Source organism: Coregonus clupeaformis, chromosome 24 (assembly GCF_020615455.1).
Source record: "Coregonus clupeaformis isolate EN_2021a chromosome 24, ASM2061545v1, whole genome shotgun sequence".
Classification (NCBI taxonomy): Eukaryota; Metazoa; Chordata; class Actinopteri; order Salmoniformes; family Salmonidae; genus Coregonus; species Coregonus clupeaformis.
Window position 1 is genome coordinate 15,722,277 of NC_059215.1, and position 20,242 is coordinate 15,742,518.

At 46.2% G+C, this 20,242-nt stretch overlaps 1 protein-coding gene across 8 annotated transcripts in view; it reads left to right on the forward strand.

The window, feature by feature from the left end:
- Positions 1–20,242, forward strand: part of LOC121537221 (NF-kappa-B essential modulator) — a 65,568-nt gene that overhangs the window by 34,680 nt on the left and 10,646 nt on the right. For all 8 annotated transcript variants that reach the window (XM_045207058.1, XM_045207059.1, XM_045207061.1 and 5 more), the window contains 7 exons: positions 2,131–2,189; positions 2,270–2,317; positions 2,399–2,501; positions 5,870–5,985; positions 6,786–6,938; positions 16,911–16,984; positions 17,095–17,228. In XM_045207058.1, coding sequence (XP_045062993.1) covers positions 2,131–2,189; positions 2,270–2,317; positions 2,399–2,501; positions 5,870–5,985; positions 6,786–6,938; positions 16,911–16,984; positions 17,095–17,228 — 687 coding nt within the window. The remainder of the gene's footprint in view (positions 1–2,130; positions 2,190–2,269; positions 2,318–2,398; positions 2,502–5,869; positions 5,986–6,785; positions 6,939–16,910; positions 16,985–17,094; positions 17,229–20,242) is intronic.

The following is a 20,242-nucleotide window of genomic DNA, read 5'->3' on the forward strand; positions in this document are numbered from 1 at the left end:
TGGTATAGTTAGGGTACTGTAGTTGGTATAGTTAGGTAGTGTACTGTAGTTGGTATAGTTAGGGTACTGTAGTTGGTATAGTTAGGGTACTGTAGTTGGTATAGTTAGGGTACTGTAGTTGGTATAGTTAGGTAGTGTACTGTAGTTGGTATAGTTAGGGTACTGTAGTTGGTATAGTTAGGGTACTGTAGTTGGTATAGTTAGGTACTGTAGTTGGTATAGTTAGTTAGGGTACTGTAGTTGGTATAGTTAGTGTACTGTAGTTGGTATAGTTAGGGTACTGTAGTTGGTATAGTTAGGGTACTGTAGTTGGTATAGTTAGTTACTGTAGTTGGTATAGTTAGGGTACTGTAGTTGGTATAGTTAGTTAGGGTACTGTAGTTGGTATAGTTAGGTAGGGTACTGTAGTTGGTATAGTTAGGGTACTGTAGTTGGTATAGTTAGGTAGGGTACTGTAGTTGGTATAGTTAGGTAGGGTACTGTAGTTGGTATAGTTAGGTAGGGTACTGTAGTTGGTATAGTTAGTTAGGGTACTGTAGTTGGTATAGTTAGTTAGGGTACTGTAGTTGGTATAGTTAGGTAGGGTACTGTAGTTGGTATAGTTAGGGTACTGTAGTTGGTATAGTTAGGTACTGTAGTTGGTATAGTTAGTTAGGGTACTGTAGTTGGTATAGTTAGGTAGTGTACTGTAGTTGGTATAGTTAGGGTACTGTAGTTGGTATAGTTAGGGTACTGTAGTTGGTATAGTTAGTTAGGGTACTGTAGTTGGTAAAGTTAGGTAGGGTACTGTAGTTGGTATAGTTAGTTAGGGTACTGTAGTTGGTATAGGTAGTGTACTGTAGTTGGTATAGTTAGTGTACTGTAGTTGGTATAGTTAGGGTACTGTAGTTGGTATAGTTAGTTAGTGTACTGTAGTTGGTATAGTTAGTTAGGGTACTGTAGTTGGTATAGTTAGGGCACTGTAGTTGGTAATATACTGTAGTTAGTGTAGGGAGTGTGATGTAGTGTAGTGTAGTTAGTGTACTCTAGTTAGTGTATTGTAGTTAGTGTACTGTATTGGCCCGCAAAGCTTCTATTGGATATGCTGTGTCTATCAACCCCTCTTCGGTCTTCCTCTTTCGCTCCTCACTCCCTCTTTCTGAGCCCTCTGGAGGGAATGAGTTTCTCCAGCTGCTGAAGATCCACAAAGAGCAGTTGGAAGAAGGGATGAGAGATCTGAGGAGGAGGAATGAAGAGCTGGAGAGAGAGAGGGAGAGAGGGAGGAGGGAGGGGGAGAGGGAGGGGAGGGAGGAGGAGGGGAGAGGGAGGGGGAGAGGGAGGGGAGGGAGAGGGGAGAGGGAGGGAGAGAGGGGAGAGGGAGAGGGAGAGGCAGGGAGGAGGGAGAGGGGAGGGAGAGGGAGAGGGAGGGAGGAGGGAGGGAGGAGGGAGAGAGGGAGAGGGAGGAGGGAGAGGGAGAGGAGGGAGAGGAGGGAGAGAGGGAGGGGGAGGAGAGGGAGAGAGAGAGAGAGAGGGAGGGAGGAGAGAGAGAGGGAGGAGAGAGAGAGGAGGAGAGAGGGAGGAGAGAGAGAGGGAGGAGGGAGGGAGAGAGACCGCCTTCGTCGCTCAGTTGAGCAACTCGGAACCAGACTGGATCAGGCACAGGTAGTGTGTGTGTGGTGTTAGGGTCATTCTGTGTAGAAATCAACAATAGAAGGTAGGGCCTCCCGAGTGCAGAGGGACGCCACTACAACCTGGTTCGATTCCAGATTTTGACCGGGAGATCCCAAGGGACGTGCACAATTGGCCTAGCATCGTCCGAGTTAGGGGAGGGGAGGGTAGTCAGGGGATTCCAAGTCTCAGCACGCTGTAGCGGCGCCTTCAAGCTGACTTCACGTTGAACGGCGTTCCCTCTGACACATTGGTTTGTCTGACTTCTGGGTTAGTGAGCAGTGTGATAAGACGCAGCGTGGTTTGGCGGAGCATGTTTCAGAGGACGCATGTCCCACCCGTCACCTCTCCTGAGAACGCTGGGGAGTTGCCTCACAGACGAGGTCGTAACTATACAATTGGATACCATGAAATGAAATAATGGGCTAAAATGTGAATGCAAATATTAAAAATGGAAGGTAAAGGCATGCTTGTGTTCCTTAGAGTTGTGGTGTTACCGAGGAAACGGTTCAGCATTCCGATGCCCCGCCCCCATCTGAAAGGTATGACATAATTTCCTCATCACTTCCTGCAACGTGTCCGTGTGTGTGTGTGCTGATGTTTCTGCCTCCTGTCTCCTCAGCTCCCACCTGGCCAAACTCACAGAGCAGCTACAAGCCACGCAGTGCAGGTAAGAACTGTCTAGAGTATCTCTCTATTTTGCCTTGTAATTCTGAACAGTGCTACTAAAGACCTGCAACTGTGTGTGTAGGTACAGAGAGCTGCAGGAGAAGTTAGATTCACTCCAGAAGAGTTCAGCTCAGAGAGACAGAACTGAAGTGCTGCTTAAACAGAAGGACAAGGACTGTGCCCAGGTAGACACACTGCACTCACTACACTCACAACACACACACACACCACAAATGGCGCCGGAGGAGAATGGCGCCGGAGGGGACGGCTGCCGTTTTACAGGCTCCTAACCAATTGTGCGTTTTTTCGCATTGTTTGTAACTTATTTTGTACATAATGTTTCTGCCACCGTCTCTTATGACCGAAAAGAGCTTCTGGACATCAGAACAGCGATTACTCACCTCGAACTGGACGAAGAGTTTTTCCTTACTGAGTCGTACGCGAAGGATTTACTGCTGATACCGGCCCGGGCCCAAATCCCCGTCATTCACATGAAGAGACGCCGATACAGGGGGCGGAGTTCAGGGTGCCTTGTGAGAATTCATCGGCGAGTGGGTAACTCGCCTCTACCATCCGTTCTATTGGCCAATATGCAATCACTGGAGAATAAACTGGATGAGCTCTGTTCGAGACTATCCTACCAACGGGACATTAAAAACGGTAATATCTTATGTTTCACCGAGTCGTGGCTGAATGACGACATGGATAATATACAGTTGGCTGGTTTTTCCGTGCGTCGGCAAGACAGAACAGCTGCCTCTGGTAAGACAAGGGGTGGCGGTCTGTGTCTGTTTGTCAATAAAAGCTGGTGTGCGAAATCTAATATTAAGGTTTTGCTCGCCTGAGGTAGATTACCTCATGATAAGCTGTAGACCCACTATCTACCAAGAGAGTTTTCATCTATATTCTTCGTAGCTGTTTATTTACCACCACAAACCGATGCTGGCACTAAGACCGCACTCAATGAGCTGTATAAGGCCATAAGCAAACAGGAAAACGCTCATCCAGAGGCGGCTCTCCTAGTGGCCGGGGACTTTAATGCAGGGAAACTTAAATCAGTTTTACCTAATTTCTACCAGCATGTTAAATGTTCAACCAGAGGGAAAAAAACTCTAGACCACCTTTACTCCACACACAGAGACACATACAAAGCTCTCCCTCGCCCTCCATTTGGCAAATCTGACCATAAGAAATCCCGCTACGCCCTCCGATGAACCATCAAACTTTGAATCCTACTACACCGGCTCCGACGCTCGTCGGATGTGGCAGGGCTTGAAAACTATTACAGACTACAAAGGGAAGCCCAGCCGCGAGCTGCCCAGTGACACGAGCGTACCAGATGTGCTAAATAACTTCTATGCGCGCTTCAAGGCAAGCAACACTGAAGCATGCTTGAGCTCACCAGCTATTCCGGACGACTGTGTGATCACGCTCTCCGTAGCTGATGTGAGTAAGACCTTTTAAACAGGACGCGAACTCAGAGCATGCGCTGACCAACTGGCAAGTGTCTTCACTGACATTTTCAACCTGTCCCTGACAGTCTGTAATACCAACATGTTTCAAGCAGACCACCATAGTCCCCGTGCCCAAGAACACTAAGATAACCTGCCTAAATGACTACAGACCGTAGCACTCACATCTGTAGCCATGAAGTGCTTTGAAAGGCTGGTCATGGCTCACGTCAACACCATTATCCAATAAACCCTAGACCCACTCCAATTTGCATACCACCTCAACAGATCCACAGATGATGCAATCTCTATTGCACTCCACACTTCCCTTTCACACCTGGACAAAAGGAACACCTAAGTGAGAATGCTATTCATTGACTACAGCTCAGCGTTCAACACCATAGTGCCCTCAAAGCTCATCACTAAGCTAAGGACCCTGGGACTAAACACCTCCCTCTGCAACTGGATCCTGGACTTCCTGACGTGCCGCCCCCAGGTGGTAAGGGTAGGCAACAACACATCCGCCACGCTGATCCTCAACACGGGGGCTCCTCAGGGGTGCGTGCTTAATTCCCTCCTGTACTCCTTGTTCACCCATGACTGCATGGCCAGGCACTACTCCAACACCATCATTAAGTTTGCCGACGGCACAACAGTGGTAGGCCTGATCACCGACAACGATGAGACAGCCTATAGGGAGGAGGTCAGAGACCTGGCCGTGTGGTGCCAGGACAACAACCTCTCCCTCAACGTGACCAAGACAAAGGAGATGATTGTGGACTACAGGAAAAAAAAGAGGACTGAGCACGCCCCCATTCTCATCGACGGGGCTGTAGTGGAGCAGGTTGAGAGCTTCAAGTTCCTTGGTGTCAACATCACCAACAAACTATCATGGTCCAAACACACCAAGACAGTCGTGAAGAGGGCACGACAACGCCTATTCCCCCTCAGGAGACTGAAAAGATTTGGCATGGGTCCTCAGATCCTCATAAAGTTCTACAGCTGCACCATCGAGAGCATCCTGACTGGTTGCATCACCGCCTGGTATGGCAACTGCTCGGCCTCCGACTGCAAGGCGCAACAGAGGGTAGTGCGTACGGCCCAGTACATCACTGGGGCCAAGCTTCCTGCCATCCAGGACCTCTATACCAGGCGGTGTCAGAGGAAGGCCCTACCCCGGTACCGGTACCCCCTGCATATAGCCTCATTAGTTATTTTATTGTTACTTTATTTTTTACTTTCGTTTATTTAGTAAATATTTTCTTAACTCTTATTTTTCTTAATTGCATTGTTGGTTGAGGGCTTGTAAATAAGCATTTCAAGGTAAGGTCTACACCTGTTGTATTCGGCGCATGTGACAAATAAAATGGGATTTGAAACACTCACAACACACAGCACATGTTGTCCCTAACACTCAGTCCTACTGCATCGTATTGTCTGAGTAACAACTCTCTCTCTCTCTGTGTCACGGAGTAACAACTCTCTCTCTCTCTCTCTGTGTCACGGAGTAACAACTCTCTCTGTGTGTCAGAGTAACAACTCTCTCTGTGTCACGGAGTAACAACTCTCTCTGTGTGTCAGAGTAACAACTCTCTCTGTGTGTCAGAGTAACATCTCTCTCTGTGTCACGGAGTAACATCTCTCTCTGTGTGTCAGAGTAACAACTCTCTCTGTGTGTCAGAGTAACAACTCTCTCTGTGTCACGGAGTAACAACTCTCTCTGTGTGTCAGAGTAACAACTCTCTCTGTGTCACGGAGTAACATCTCTCTCTGTGTGTCGGAGTAACAACTCTCTCTGTGTGTCAGAGTAACAACTCTCTCTGTGTGTCAGAGTAACAACTCTCTCTGTGTGTCAGAGTAACAACTCTCTCTGTGTGTCAGAGTAACAACTCTCTCTGTGTGTCAGAGTAACAACTCTCTCTGTGTGTCAGAGTAACAACTCTCTCTGTGTGTCAGAGTAACAACTCTCTCTGTGTGTCAGAGTAACAACTCTCTCTGTGTGTCACGGAGTAACAACTCTCTCTGTGTGTCAGAGTAACAACTCTCTCTCACTGTCTTGAGTATTAACTATTTTTATCTCTCTGTCTATGGTGTTTGTGTAGCTGGCTAAGGATGGCGAGGCGCTGAAGGCCCAGGTGACGTCTCTTCTGGGTGAGCTGAGAGAGAGACAGAGCTGTCTGGACCAGAGCCAGCAGGACCACAACATACTGAATGACAAGTATGACAACGTGTTTGTGTGTTAACTCTCAGCAAATTGCCTATGCGTTAGCCATCTGTGGCATGCAGGCTAGCCGGGTCCCAAGCCCATGTGATGTGTTTAGAATGTGTGTTTAAAGAAAAGGACTGGAGTGGACTGTAAACTAGTTTCAGGGTTGCTGCCACCATGGACTGTAAGCCAGGTTCAGGACTGTTGCTGGACCATGGACTGTAAGATAGGTTCAGGACTGTTGCTGCCACCATGGACTGTAAACTATGTTCAGGACTGTTGCTGCCACCATGGACTGTAAACTATGTTCAGGACTGTTGCTGCCACCATGGACTGTAAACTATGTTCAGGACTGTTGCTGCCACCATGGACTGTAAACTATGTTCAGGACTGTTGCTGCCACCATGGACTGTAAACTATGTTCAGGACTGTTGCTGCCACCATGGACTGTAAACTATGTTCAGGACTGTTGCTGCCACCATGGACTGTAATGGAGGGTTTTTAAGGCCAGTAGGTTGGGAATAATGTGGTGGTTTGGAAGGAAAACATCAACAAAGGTGCAGACATGACAAAGTAACAGGAATATGGGTTTAACACTAGACAGATGAGATGTCTGCCATCACAACTAGAACAAAGGAGCAATAGCATTGTCATTCACAAACTGAGGGCTTGGATATACAAAGGGATAGAACCAAGGGCAACATTATTTATTTATCATATCACTCACAATGGAAGGAGAGAGCTGCCTCATCATATCACTCACAATGTGTGTGTGTGTGTGTGTGTGTGTGTGTGTGTGTGTGTGTGTGCAGGCTGAGCAGTGCTCTGGGGGCGTTGGCAGCATCAGAGAGAGAGCTGGAACAACAGAGGAAGCAGCACTCTGTGACGGTAGACAAACTACTGCTGCAGACACAGAACCTAGAGACCGCCCTGAAGACTGACCGACTGGTTATTACTGAAGAGAGGTACACACACACACAGAACCTAGAGACCGCCCTGAAGACTGACCGACTGGTTATTACTGAAGAGTACACAAACATTATCCATATTATCACCATACTGAGGGACCTCACCATACCATATTATCACCATACTGAGGGACCTCACCATACCATATTATCACCATACTGAGGGACCTCACCACACCATATGATCACCATACTGAGGGACCTCACCATACCATATTATCACCATACTGAGGGACCTCACCATACCATATTATCACCATACTGAGGGACCTCACCATACCATATTATCACCATACTGAGGGACCTCACCATACCATATTATCACCATACTGAGGGACCTCACCATACCATATTATCACCATACTGAGGGACCTCACCATACCATATTATCACCATACTGAGGGACCTCACCACACCATATTATCACCATACTGAGGGACCTCACCATACCATATTATCACCACACTGAGGGACCTCACCATATTATCACCATACTGAGGGACCTCACCATATTATCACCATACTGAGGGACCTCACCATACCATATTATCACCATACTGAGGGACCTCACCATATTATCACCATACTGAGGGACCTCACCATATTATCACCATACTGAGGGACCTCACCATATTATCACCATACTGAGGGACCTCACCATACCATATTATCACCATACTGAGGGACCTCACCATACCATATTATCACCATACTGAGGGACCTCACCATATTATCACCATACTGAGGGACCTCACCATACCATATTATCACCACACTGAGGGACCTCACCATATTATCACCATACTGAGGGACCTCACCATACCATATTATCACCATACTGAGGGACCTCACCATACCATATTATCACCACACTGAGGGACCTCACCATACCATATTATCACCATACTGAGGGACCTCACCATACCATATTATCACCATACTGAGGGACCTCACCATACCATATTATCACCACACTGAGGGACCTCACCATACCATATTATCACCATACTGAGGGACCTCACCATACCATATTATCACCATACTGAGGGACCTCACCATACCATATTATCACCACACTGAGGGACCTCACCATATTATCACCATACTGAGGGACCTCACCATACCATATTATCACCATACTGAGGGACCTCACCATACCATATTATCACCACACTGAGGGACCTCACCATATTATCACCACACTGAGGGACCTCACCATATTATCACCATACTGAGGGACCTCACCATACCATATTATCACCATACTGAGGGACCTCACCATACCATATTATCACCATACTGAGGACCTCACCATACCATATTATCACCATACTGAGGGACCTCACCATACCATATTATCACCATACTGAGGGACCTCACCATACCATATTATCACCATACTGAGGGACCTCACCATACCATATTATCACCATACTGAGGGACCTCACCATATTATCACCATACTGAGGGACCTCACCATATTATCACCATACTGAGGGACCTCACCATACCATATTATCACCATACTGAGGGACCTCACCATACCATATTATCACCATACTGAGGGACCTCACCATACCATATTATCACCATACTGAGGGACCTCACCATACCATATTATCACCATACTGAGGGACCTCACCATACCATATTATCACCATACTGAGGGACCTCACCATACCATATTATCACCATACTGAGGGACCTCACCATACCATATTATCACCATACTGAGGGACCTCACCATACCATATTATCACCATACTGAGGGACCTCACCATATTATCACCATACTGAGGGACCTCACCATACCATATTATCACCATACTGAGGGACCTCACCATATCATCACCATACTGAGGGACCTCACCATACCATATTATCACCATACTGAGGGACCTCACCATATTATCACCATACTGAGGGACCTCACCATATTATCACCACACTGAGGGACCTCACCATATTATCACCACACTGAGGGACCTCACCATATTATCACCACACTGAGGGACCTCACCATATTATCACCATACTGAGGGACCTCACCATACCATATTATCACCACACTGAGGGACCTCACCATATTATCACCATACTGAGGGACCTCACCATACCATATTATCACCATACTGAGGGACCTCACCATACCATATTATCACCACACTGAGGGACCTCACCATATTATCACCATACTGAGGGACCTCACCATACCATATTATCACCATACTGAGGGACCTCACCATACCATATTATCACCACACTGAGGGACCTCACCATACCATATTATCACCACACTGAGGGACCTCACCATATTATCACCACACTGAGGGACCTCACCATATTATCACCATACTGAGGGACCTCACCATACCATATTATCACCATACTGAGGGACCTCACCATACCATATTATCACCATACTGAGGGACCTCACCATATTATCACCATACTGAGGGACCTCACCATACCATATTATCACCATACTGAGGGACCTCACCATATTATCACCATATTGAGGGACCTCACCATACCATATTATCACCATACTGAGGGACCTCACCATACCATATTATCACCATACTGAGGGACCTCACCATACCATATTATCACCACACTGAGGGACCATACCATATTATCACCACACTGAGGGACCTCACCATACCATATTATCACCACACCATATGATCACCATACTGAGGGACCTCACCATACCATATTATCACCATACTGAGGGACCTCACCATACCATATTATCACCATACTGAGGGACCTCACCATACCATATTATCACCATACTGAGGGACCTCACCATATTATCACCATACTGAGGGACCTCACCATATTATCACCACACTGAGGGACCTCACCATACCATATTATCACCATACTGAGGGACCTCACCATACCATATTATCACCATACTGAGGGACCTCACCATACCATATTATCACCATACTGAGGGACCTCACCATACCATATTATCACCATACTGAGGGACCTCACCATACCATATTATCACCACACTGAGGGACCTCACCATATTATCACCATACTGAGGGACCTCACCATACCATATTATCACCATACTGAGGGACCTCACCATACCATATTATCACCATACTGAGGGACCTCACCATATTATCACCACACTGAGGGACCTCACCATACCATATTATCACCATACTGAGGGACCTCACCATACCATATCACCATACTGAGGGACCTCACCATACCATATTATCACCATACTGAGGGACCTCACCATACCATATTATCACCATACTGAGGGACCTCACCATACCATATTATCACCATACTGAGGGACCTCACCATACCATATTATCACCATACTGAGGGACCTCACCATACCATATTATCACCATACTGAGGGACCTCACCATATTATCACCATACTGAGGGACCTCACCATACCATATTATCACCATACTGAGGGACCTCACCATACCATATTATCACCATACTGAGGGACCTCACCATACCATATTATCACCACACTGAGGGACCTCACCATACCATATTATCACCATACTGAGGGACCTCACCATACCATATTATCACCATACTGAGGGACCTCACCATATTATCACCATACTGAGGGACCTCACCATACCATATTATCACCATACTGAGGGACCTCACCATACCATATTATCACCATACTGAGGGACCTCACCATACCGTATTATAACCATACTGAGGGACCTCACCATACCATATTATCACCATACTGAGGGACCTCACCATACCATATTATCACCACACTGAGGGACCTCACCATACCATATTATCACCATACTGAGGGACCTCACCATACCATATTATCACCATACTGAGGGACCTCACCATACCATATTATCACCATACTGAGGGACCTCACCATATTATCACCATACTGAGGGACCTCACCATACCATATTATCACCATACTGAGGGACCTCACCATACCATATTATCACCATACTGAGGGACCTCACCATATTATCACCATACTGAGGGACCTCACCATACCATATTATCACCATACTGAGGGACCTCACCATACCATATTATCACCATACTGAGGGACCTCACCATACCATATTATCACCATACTGAGGGACCTCACCATACCATATTATCACCACACTAAGGGACCTCACCTTACCATATTATCACCACACTGAGGGACCTCACCATACCATATTATCACCATACTGAGGGACCTCACCATACCATATTACCACACTGAGGGACCTCACCATACCATATTATCACCATACTGAGGGACCTCACCATACCATATTATCACCACACTGAGGGACCTCACCATACCATATTATCACCATACTGAGGGACCTCACCATACCATATTATCACCATACTGAGGGACCTCACCATACCATATTATCACCACACTGAGGGACCTCACCATACCATATTATCACCATACTGAGGGACCTCACCATATTATCACCATACTCAGGGACCTCACCATACCATATTATCACCATACTGAGGGACCTCACCATACCATATTATCACCATACTGAGGGACCTCACCATATTATCACCATACTGAGGGACCTCACCATATTATCACCATACTGAGGGACCTCAACCATATTATCACCATACTGAGGGACCCTCACCATACCATATTATCACCATACTGAGGGACCTCACCATACCATATTATCACCATATTGAGGGACCTCACCATATATCACCATACTGAGGGACCTCAACCATATTATCACCATACTGAGGGACCTCACCATACCATATTATCACACTGAGGGACCTCACCATACCATATTATCACCATACTGAGGGACCTCACCATACCATATATCACCATACTGAGGGACCTCACCATATTATCACCATACTGAGGGACCTCACCATACCATATTATCACCATACTGAGGGACCTCACCATACCATATTATCACCATATTGAGGGACCTCACCATATTATCACCATATTGAGGGACCTCACCATATTATCACCATACTGAGGGACCTCACCATATTATCACCACACTGAGGGACCTCACCATACCATATTATCACCATACTGAGGGACCTCACCATACCATATTATCACCATACTGAGGGACCTCACCATACCATATTATCACCATACTGAGGGACCTCACCATACCATATTATCACCATACTGAGGGACCTCACCATACCATATTATCACCACACTGAGGGACCTCACCATATTATCACCATACTGAGGGACCTCACCATACCATATCACCATACTGAGGGACCTCACCATATTATCACCATACTGAGGGACCTCACCATACCATATTATCACCATACTGAGGGACCTCACCATATTATCACCATACTGAGGGACCTCACCATATTACCACCATACTGAGGGACCTCACCATACCATATTATCACCATACTGAGGGGCCTCACCATATTATCACCATACTGAGGGACCTCACCATATTATCACCATACTGAGGGACCTCACCATACCATATTATCACCATACTGAGGGACCTCACCATACCATATTATCACCATACTGAGGGACCTCACCATACCATATCATCACCATACTGAGGGACCTCACCATACCATATCATCACCATACTGAGGGACCTCACCATACCATATTATCACCATACTGAGGGACCTCACCATACCATATTATCACCATACTGAGGGACCTCACCATACCATATTATCACCATACTGAGGGACCTCACCATATTATCACCATACTGAGGGACCTCACCATATTATCACCATACTGAGGGACCTCACCATACCATATTATCACCATACTGAGGGACCTCACCATACCATATTATCACCATACTGAGGGACCTCACCATACCATATTATCACCATACTGAGGGACCTCACCATACCATATCATCACCATACTGAGGGACCTCACCATACCATATTATCACCATACTGAGGGACCTCACCATACCATATTATCACCATACTGAGGGACCTCACCATACCATATTATCACCATACTGAGGGACCTCACCATATTATCACCATACTGAGGGACCTCACCATATTATCACCATACTGAGGGACCTCACCATATTATCACCATACTGAGGGACCTCACCATACCATATTATCACCATACTGAGGGACCTCACCATACCATATTATCACCATACTGAGGGACCTCACCATATTACCACCATACTGAGGGACCTCACCATATTATCACCATACTGAGGGACCTCACCATATTATCACCATACTGAGGGACCTCACCATATTATCACCATACTGAGGGACCTCACCATACCATATTATCACCATACTGAGGGACCTCACCATACCATATTATCACCATACTGAGGGACCTCACCATACCATATTATCATCATACTGAGGGACCTCACCATATTATCACCACACTGAGGGACCTCACCATACCATATTATCACCATACTGAGGGATCTCACCATACCATATTATCACCATACTGAGGGACCTCACCATACCATATTATAACCATACTGAGGGACCTCACCATACCATATCATCACCATACTGAGGGACCTCACCATACCATATTATCACCATACTGAGGGACCTCACCATATTATCACCATACTGAGGGACCTCACCATATTACCACCATACTGAGGGACCTCACCATATTATCACCATACTGAGGGACCTCACCATATTATCACCATACTGAGGGACCTCACCATATTATCACCATACTGAGGGACCTCACCATACCATATTATCACCATACTGAGGGACCTCACCATATTATCACCATACTGAGGGACCTCACCATACCATATTATCACCATACTGAGGGACCTCACCATACCATATTATCACCATACTGAGGGACCTCACCATACCATATTATCACCATACTGAGGGACCTCACCATATTATCACCATACTGAGGGACCTCACCATACCATATTATCACCATACTGAGGGACCTCACCATACCATATTATCACCATACTGAGGGACCTCACCATACCATATTATCACCATACTGAGGGACCTCACCATACCATATTATCACCATACTGAGGGACCTCACCATACCATATTATCACCATACTGAGGGACCTCACCATACCATATTATCACCATACTGAGGGACCTCACCATACCATATTATCACCATACTGAGGGACCTCACCATATTATCACCATACTGAGGGACCTCACCATATTACCACCATACTGAGGGACCTCACCATATTATCACCATACTGAGGGACCTCACCATACCATATTATCACCATACTGAGGGACCTCACCATATTATCACCACACTGAGGGACCTCACCATACTATATTATCACCATACTGAGGGACCTCACCATACCATATTATCACCATACTGAGGGACCTCACCATATTATCACCATACTGAGGGACCTCACCATACCATATTATCACCATACTGAGGGACCTCACCATACCATATTATCACCATACTGAGGGACCTCACCATACCATATTATCACCATATTGAGGGACCTCACCATATTATCACCATACTGAGGGACCTCACCATACCATATTATCACCATACTGAGGGACCTCACCATACCATATTATCACCATACTGAGGGACCTCACCATACCATATTATCACCATACTGAGGGACCTCACCATACCATATTATCACCATACTGAGGGACCTCACCATACCATATTATCACCATACTGAGGGACCTCACCATACCATATTATCACCATATTTAGGTGCCGATACGATATGTATTGCAATACTCATGATTGCGTTTTCAATACTGTGATTTTATTGCGATTCAATGTTCTAAACATATTGCTCACCATGTGTCTGCTGCAGAGAGACAGGAGTCAATAAATACAAATGCTGAAGACATGTTGGCTCACTTTTTTAAAAGAAGATGTAGAACAAATTGATACTTGAGTCAAATATCGATATAATATAATCCAAAGATAAAATAGCGATATTTAACTATCGATTAATTTGAATTTATTAAATGTTTTTCATCACTACTGGTTATTACCTACAGTGGCTTGCGAAAGTATTCACCCCCCTTGGCATTTTTCCTATTTTGTTGCCTTACAACCTGTAATTAAAATAGATTTTTATTTGGATTTCATGTAATGGACATACACAAAATAGTCAAATATGGTGAAGTGAAATGCAAAAAAATAAATAACGGAAAAGTGGTGCGTGCATATGTATTCACCCCCTTTGCTATGAAGCCCCTAAATAAGATCTGGTGCAACCAATTACCTTCAGAAGTCACATAATTAATTAAATAAAGTCCACCTGTGTGCAATCTATGATTTTTTTTGGGGGGGGGGGTTTGTATCATTTGATTTACACAACATGCCTACCACTTTGAAGATGCAAAATATTTTTTCTTTTGAAACAAACAAGAAATAAGACAAAAAAACAGAACTTGAGCGTGCATAACTATTCACCCCCCCCCAAAGTCAATACTTTGTAGAGCCACCTTTTGCAGCAATTACAGCTGCAAGTCTCTTGGGGTATGTCTCTATAAGCTTGGCACATCTAGCCTCTGGGATGTTTGCCCATTCTTCAAGGCAAAACTGCTCCAGCTCCTTCAAGTTGGATGGGTTCCGCTGGTGTACAGCAATCTTTAAGTCATACCACAGATTCCCAATTGGATTGAGGTCTGGGCTTTGACTAGGCCATTCCAAGACATTTAAATGTTTCCCCTTAAACCACTCGAGTGTTGCTTTAGCATTATGCTTACGGTCGTTGTCCTGCTGGAAGGTGAACCTCCGTCCCAGTCTCAAATCTCTGGAAGACTGAAACAGGTTTCCCTCAAGAATCTCCCTGTATTTAGCGCCATCCATCATTCCTTCAATTCTGACCAGTTTCCCAGTCCCTGCCAATGGAAAAACATCCCCACAGCATGATGCTGCCACCACCATGCTTCACTGTGGGGATGGTGTTCTCGGGGTGATGAGAGGTGTTGGGTTTGCGCCAGACATAGCGTTTTCGTTGTTGGCCAAAAAGCTCAATTTTAGTCTCATATGACCAGAGTATCTTCTTCCATATGTTTGGGGAGTGTCCCACAAGCCTTTTGTCGAACACCAAATGTGGTTGCTTATTTTTTTCTTTAAGCAATGGCTTTTTTCTGGCCACTCTTCCGTAAAGCCCAGCTCTGTGGAGTGTATGGCTTAAAGTGGTCCTATGGACAGATACTAAAATCTCCGCTGTGGAGCTTTGCAGCTCCTTCAGGGTTATCTTTGGTCTCTTTGTTGCCTCTCTGATTAATGCCCTCCTTGCCTGGTCAGTGAGTTTTGGTGGGCGGCCCTCTCTTGGCAGGTTTGTTGTGGTGCCATATTCTTTCCATTTTTTAATAATGGATTTAATGGTGCTCCGTGGGAAGTTTCTGATATTTTTGTATAACCCAACCCTGATCTGTACTTCTCCACAACTTTGTCCCTGACTTGTTTGGAGAGCTCCTTGGTCTTCATGGTGCCGCTTGCTTGGTGGTGCCCCTTGCTTAGTGGTGTTGCAGACTCTGGGGCCTTTCAGAACAGGTGTGTATATACTGAGATCATGTGACAGATCATGTGACACTTAGATTGCACACAGGTGGACTTTATTTAACTAATTATGTGACTTCTGAAGGTAATTGGTTGCACCAGATCTTATTTAGGGGCTTCATAGCAAAGGGGGTGAATACATATGCACGCACCACTTTTCCGTTATTTATTTTTTAGCATTTTTTGAAACAAGTTATTTTTTGCATTTCACTTCACCAATTTGGACTATTTTGTGTATGTCCATTACATGAAATCCAAATAAAAATCCATTTAAATTACAGGTTGTAATGCAACAAAATAGGAAAAACGCCAAGGGGGATGAATACTTTTGCAAGGCACTGTAAGAGACGTACACACACATTATGTATCATTACTGTAATAACCTCTCTGTCTTCCAGGAAGAAACTAGCTCAGCTGCAGCATGCCTACACCTGCCTGTTTAAGGACTACGACTCCAAACTCAAGACTGAGGGTGTGTGTGTGTGTGTGTGTGTGTGTGTGTGTGTGTGTGTGGCAAGCCAGTGTACCCAAATACCTTTTTAACCAGAGCACAATAACCAATAAATGCCATGTGTGTGTAGGGAGGAGACATGTGTGGTCGTGTGGAGGAGGCAGAGAGAGCGTTGGCTCTGAAACAGGACCTGATTGACAAGCTGAAGGAAGAGGTGGAGCAACAGAGAGGATCTCTAGAGACCGTTCCTGTTCTCACCGCCCAGGTACACACACTCACCCATGTACTGACCACCCAGATACACACTGCCCCTGTTGCTTTACCCTGGGGCTGAGGGCTAGGGGCTGAGGGCTAGGGGCTAGGGGCTAGGGGCTGAGGGCTGAGGGCTAGGGGCTAGGGGCTGAGGGCTAGGGGCTAGGGGCTGAGGGCTAGGGGCTGAGGGCTAGGGGCTAGGGGCTGAGGGCTAGGGGCTGAGGGCTGAGGGCTAGGGGCTGAGGGCTGAGGGCTAGGGGCTGAGGGCTAGGGGCTGAGGGCTAGGGGCTGAGGGCTAGGGGCTGAGGGCTCTAGGGGCTGAGGGCTAGGGGCTGAGGGCTAGGGGCTGAGGGCTAGGGGCTAGGGGCTAGGGGCTGAGGGCTGCGCTACGAGTGGATTAGTGTGAACACACTCCCTGCCTCCAGTGCTTGGCTTGGCCCCTATATTCAGGAGAATAGACCAGGGTTCTTCAACTCCAACTCCCTGTTCAACTCCAGTCCTGCAGGGCCAAAACACTTCTGGTATTCATCAGGTGGCCCCTACTTATTTTATAACTGTCTTCTATATCTGGGGTCCGCTATCTACCACCTGTGAATGTGCTAAATGGCATATTATTTATATTATGTAATGTGGCTGGTAGCAGCCAGCTCTGCCCCACTGCCCAATTACACATCTACATAAACACGCACGCACGCACACAGAAACACACACACACACACCACACACTCACCTTTACTCACCCATTGGTAATGAGTGCATAATAATATTTGGCGGCCTTGGCCATGCACACAGGCTGACAGAACATGGCCTTTATATTGCAGGCTGCATAGGACCAAGGTCAAATAACTACTACTGCTGTGTCAGTGGTCAGTCTATCTGGAGAACTAGTTACTGCTGTGTGTCACGGTCAGTCTATCTGGAGAACTAGTTACTGCTGTGTGTCACGGTCAGTCTATCTGGAGAACTAGTTACTGCTGTGTGTCAGTGGTCAGTCTATCTGGAGAACTAGTTACTGCTGTGTGTCAGTGGTCAGTCTATCTGTATGGAGAACTAGTTACTGCTGTGTGTCAGTGGTCAGTCTATCTGGAGAACTAGTTACTGCTGTGTGTCAGTGGTCAGTCTAGCTGGAGAACTAGTTACTGCTGTGTGTCAGTGGTCAGTCTATCTGGAGAACTAGTTACTGCTGTGTGTCAGTGGTCAGTCTAGCTGGAGAACTAGTTACTGCTGTGTGTCAGTGGTCAGTCTATCTGGAGAACTAGTTACTGCTGTGTGTCACGGTCAGTCTATCTGGAGAACTAGTTACTGCTGTGTGTCAGTGGTCAGTCTATCTGGAGAACTAGTTACTGCTGTGTGTCACGGTCAGTCTATCTGGAGAACTAGTTACTGCTGTGTGTCAGTGGTCAGTCTATCTGGAGAACTAGTTACTGCTGTGTGTCAGTGGTCAGTCTATCTGTATGGAGAACTAGTTACTGCTGTGTGTCAGTGGTCAGTCTATCTGGAGAACTAGTTACTGCTGTGTGTCAGTGGTCAGTCTAGCTGGAGAACTAGTTACTGCTGTGTGTCAGTGGTCAGTCTATCTGGAGAACTAGTTACTGCTGTGTGTCAGTGGTCAGTCTAGCTGGAGAACTAGTTACTGCTGTGTGTCAGTGGTCAGTCTATCTGGAGAACTAGTTACTGCTGTGTGTCAGTGGTCAGTCTATCTGTATGGAGAACTAGTTACTGCTGTGTGTCAGTGGTCAGTCTAGCTGGAGAACTAGTTACTGCTGTGTGTCAGTGGTCAGTCTAGCTGTATGGAGAACTAGTTACTGCTGTGTGTCAGTGGTCAGTCTAGCTGGAGAACTAGTTACTGCTGTGTGTCAGTGGTCAGTCTAGCTGGAGAACTAGTTACTGCTGTGTGTCAGTGGTCAGTCTATCTGGAGAACTAGTTACTGCTGTGTGTCAGTGGTCAGTCTATCTGGAGAACTAGTTACTGCTGTGTGTCAGTGGTCAGTCTAGCTGGAGAACTAGTTACTGCTGTGTGTCAGTGGTCAGTCTAGCTGGAGAACTAGTTAGTCTATCTGGAGAACTAGTTACTGCTGTGTGTCAGTGGTCAGTCTATCTGGAGAACTAGTTACTGCTGTGTGTCAGTGGTCAGTCTAGCTGGAGAACTAGTTACTGCTGTGTGTCAGTGGTCAGTCTAGCTGGAGAACTAGTTACTGCTGTGTGTCAGTGGTCAGTCTATCTGGAGAACTAGTTACTGCTGTGTGTCAGTGGTCAGTCTATCTGTATGGAGAACTAGTTACTGCTGTGTGTCAGTGGTCAGTCTATCTGGAGAACTAGTTACTGCTGTGTGTCAGTGGTCAGTCTATCTGGAGAACTAGTTACTGCTGTGTGTCAGTGGTCAGTCTAGCTGGAGAACTAGTTACTGCTGTGTGTCAGTGGTCAGTCTAGCTGGAGAACTAGTTACTGCTGTGTGTCAGTGGTCAGTCTAGCTGGAGAACTAGTTACTGCTGTGTGTCAGTGGTCAGTCTAGCTGGAGAACTAGTTACTGCTGTGTGTCAGTGGTCAGTCTAGCTGGAGAACTAGTTACTGCTGTGTGTCAGTGGTCAGTCTATCTGGAGAACTAGTTACTGCTGTGTGTCAGTGGTCAGTCTAGCTGGAGAACTAGTTACTGCTGTGTGTCAGTGGTCAGTCTAGCTGGAGAACTAGTTACTGCTGTGTGTCAGTGGTCAGTCTATCTGGAGAACTAGTTACTGCTGTGTGTCAGTGGTCAGTCTATCTGGAGAACTAGTTACTGCTGTGTGTCAGTGGTCAGTCTAGCTGGAGAACTAGTTACTGCTGTGTGTCAGTGGTCAGTCTAGCTGTATGGAGAACTAGTTACTGCTGTGTGTCAGTGGTCAGTCTAGCTGGAGAACTAGTTACTGCTGTGTGTCAGTGGTCAGTCTATCTGGAGAACTAGTTACTGCTGTGTGTCAGTGGTCAGTCTAGCTGTATGGAGAACTAGTTACTGCTGTGTGTCAGTGGTCAGTCTTGCTGGAGAACTAGTTA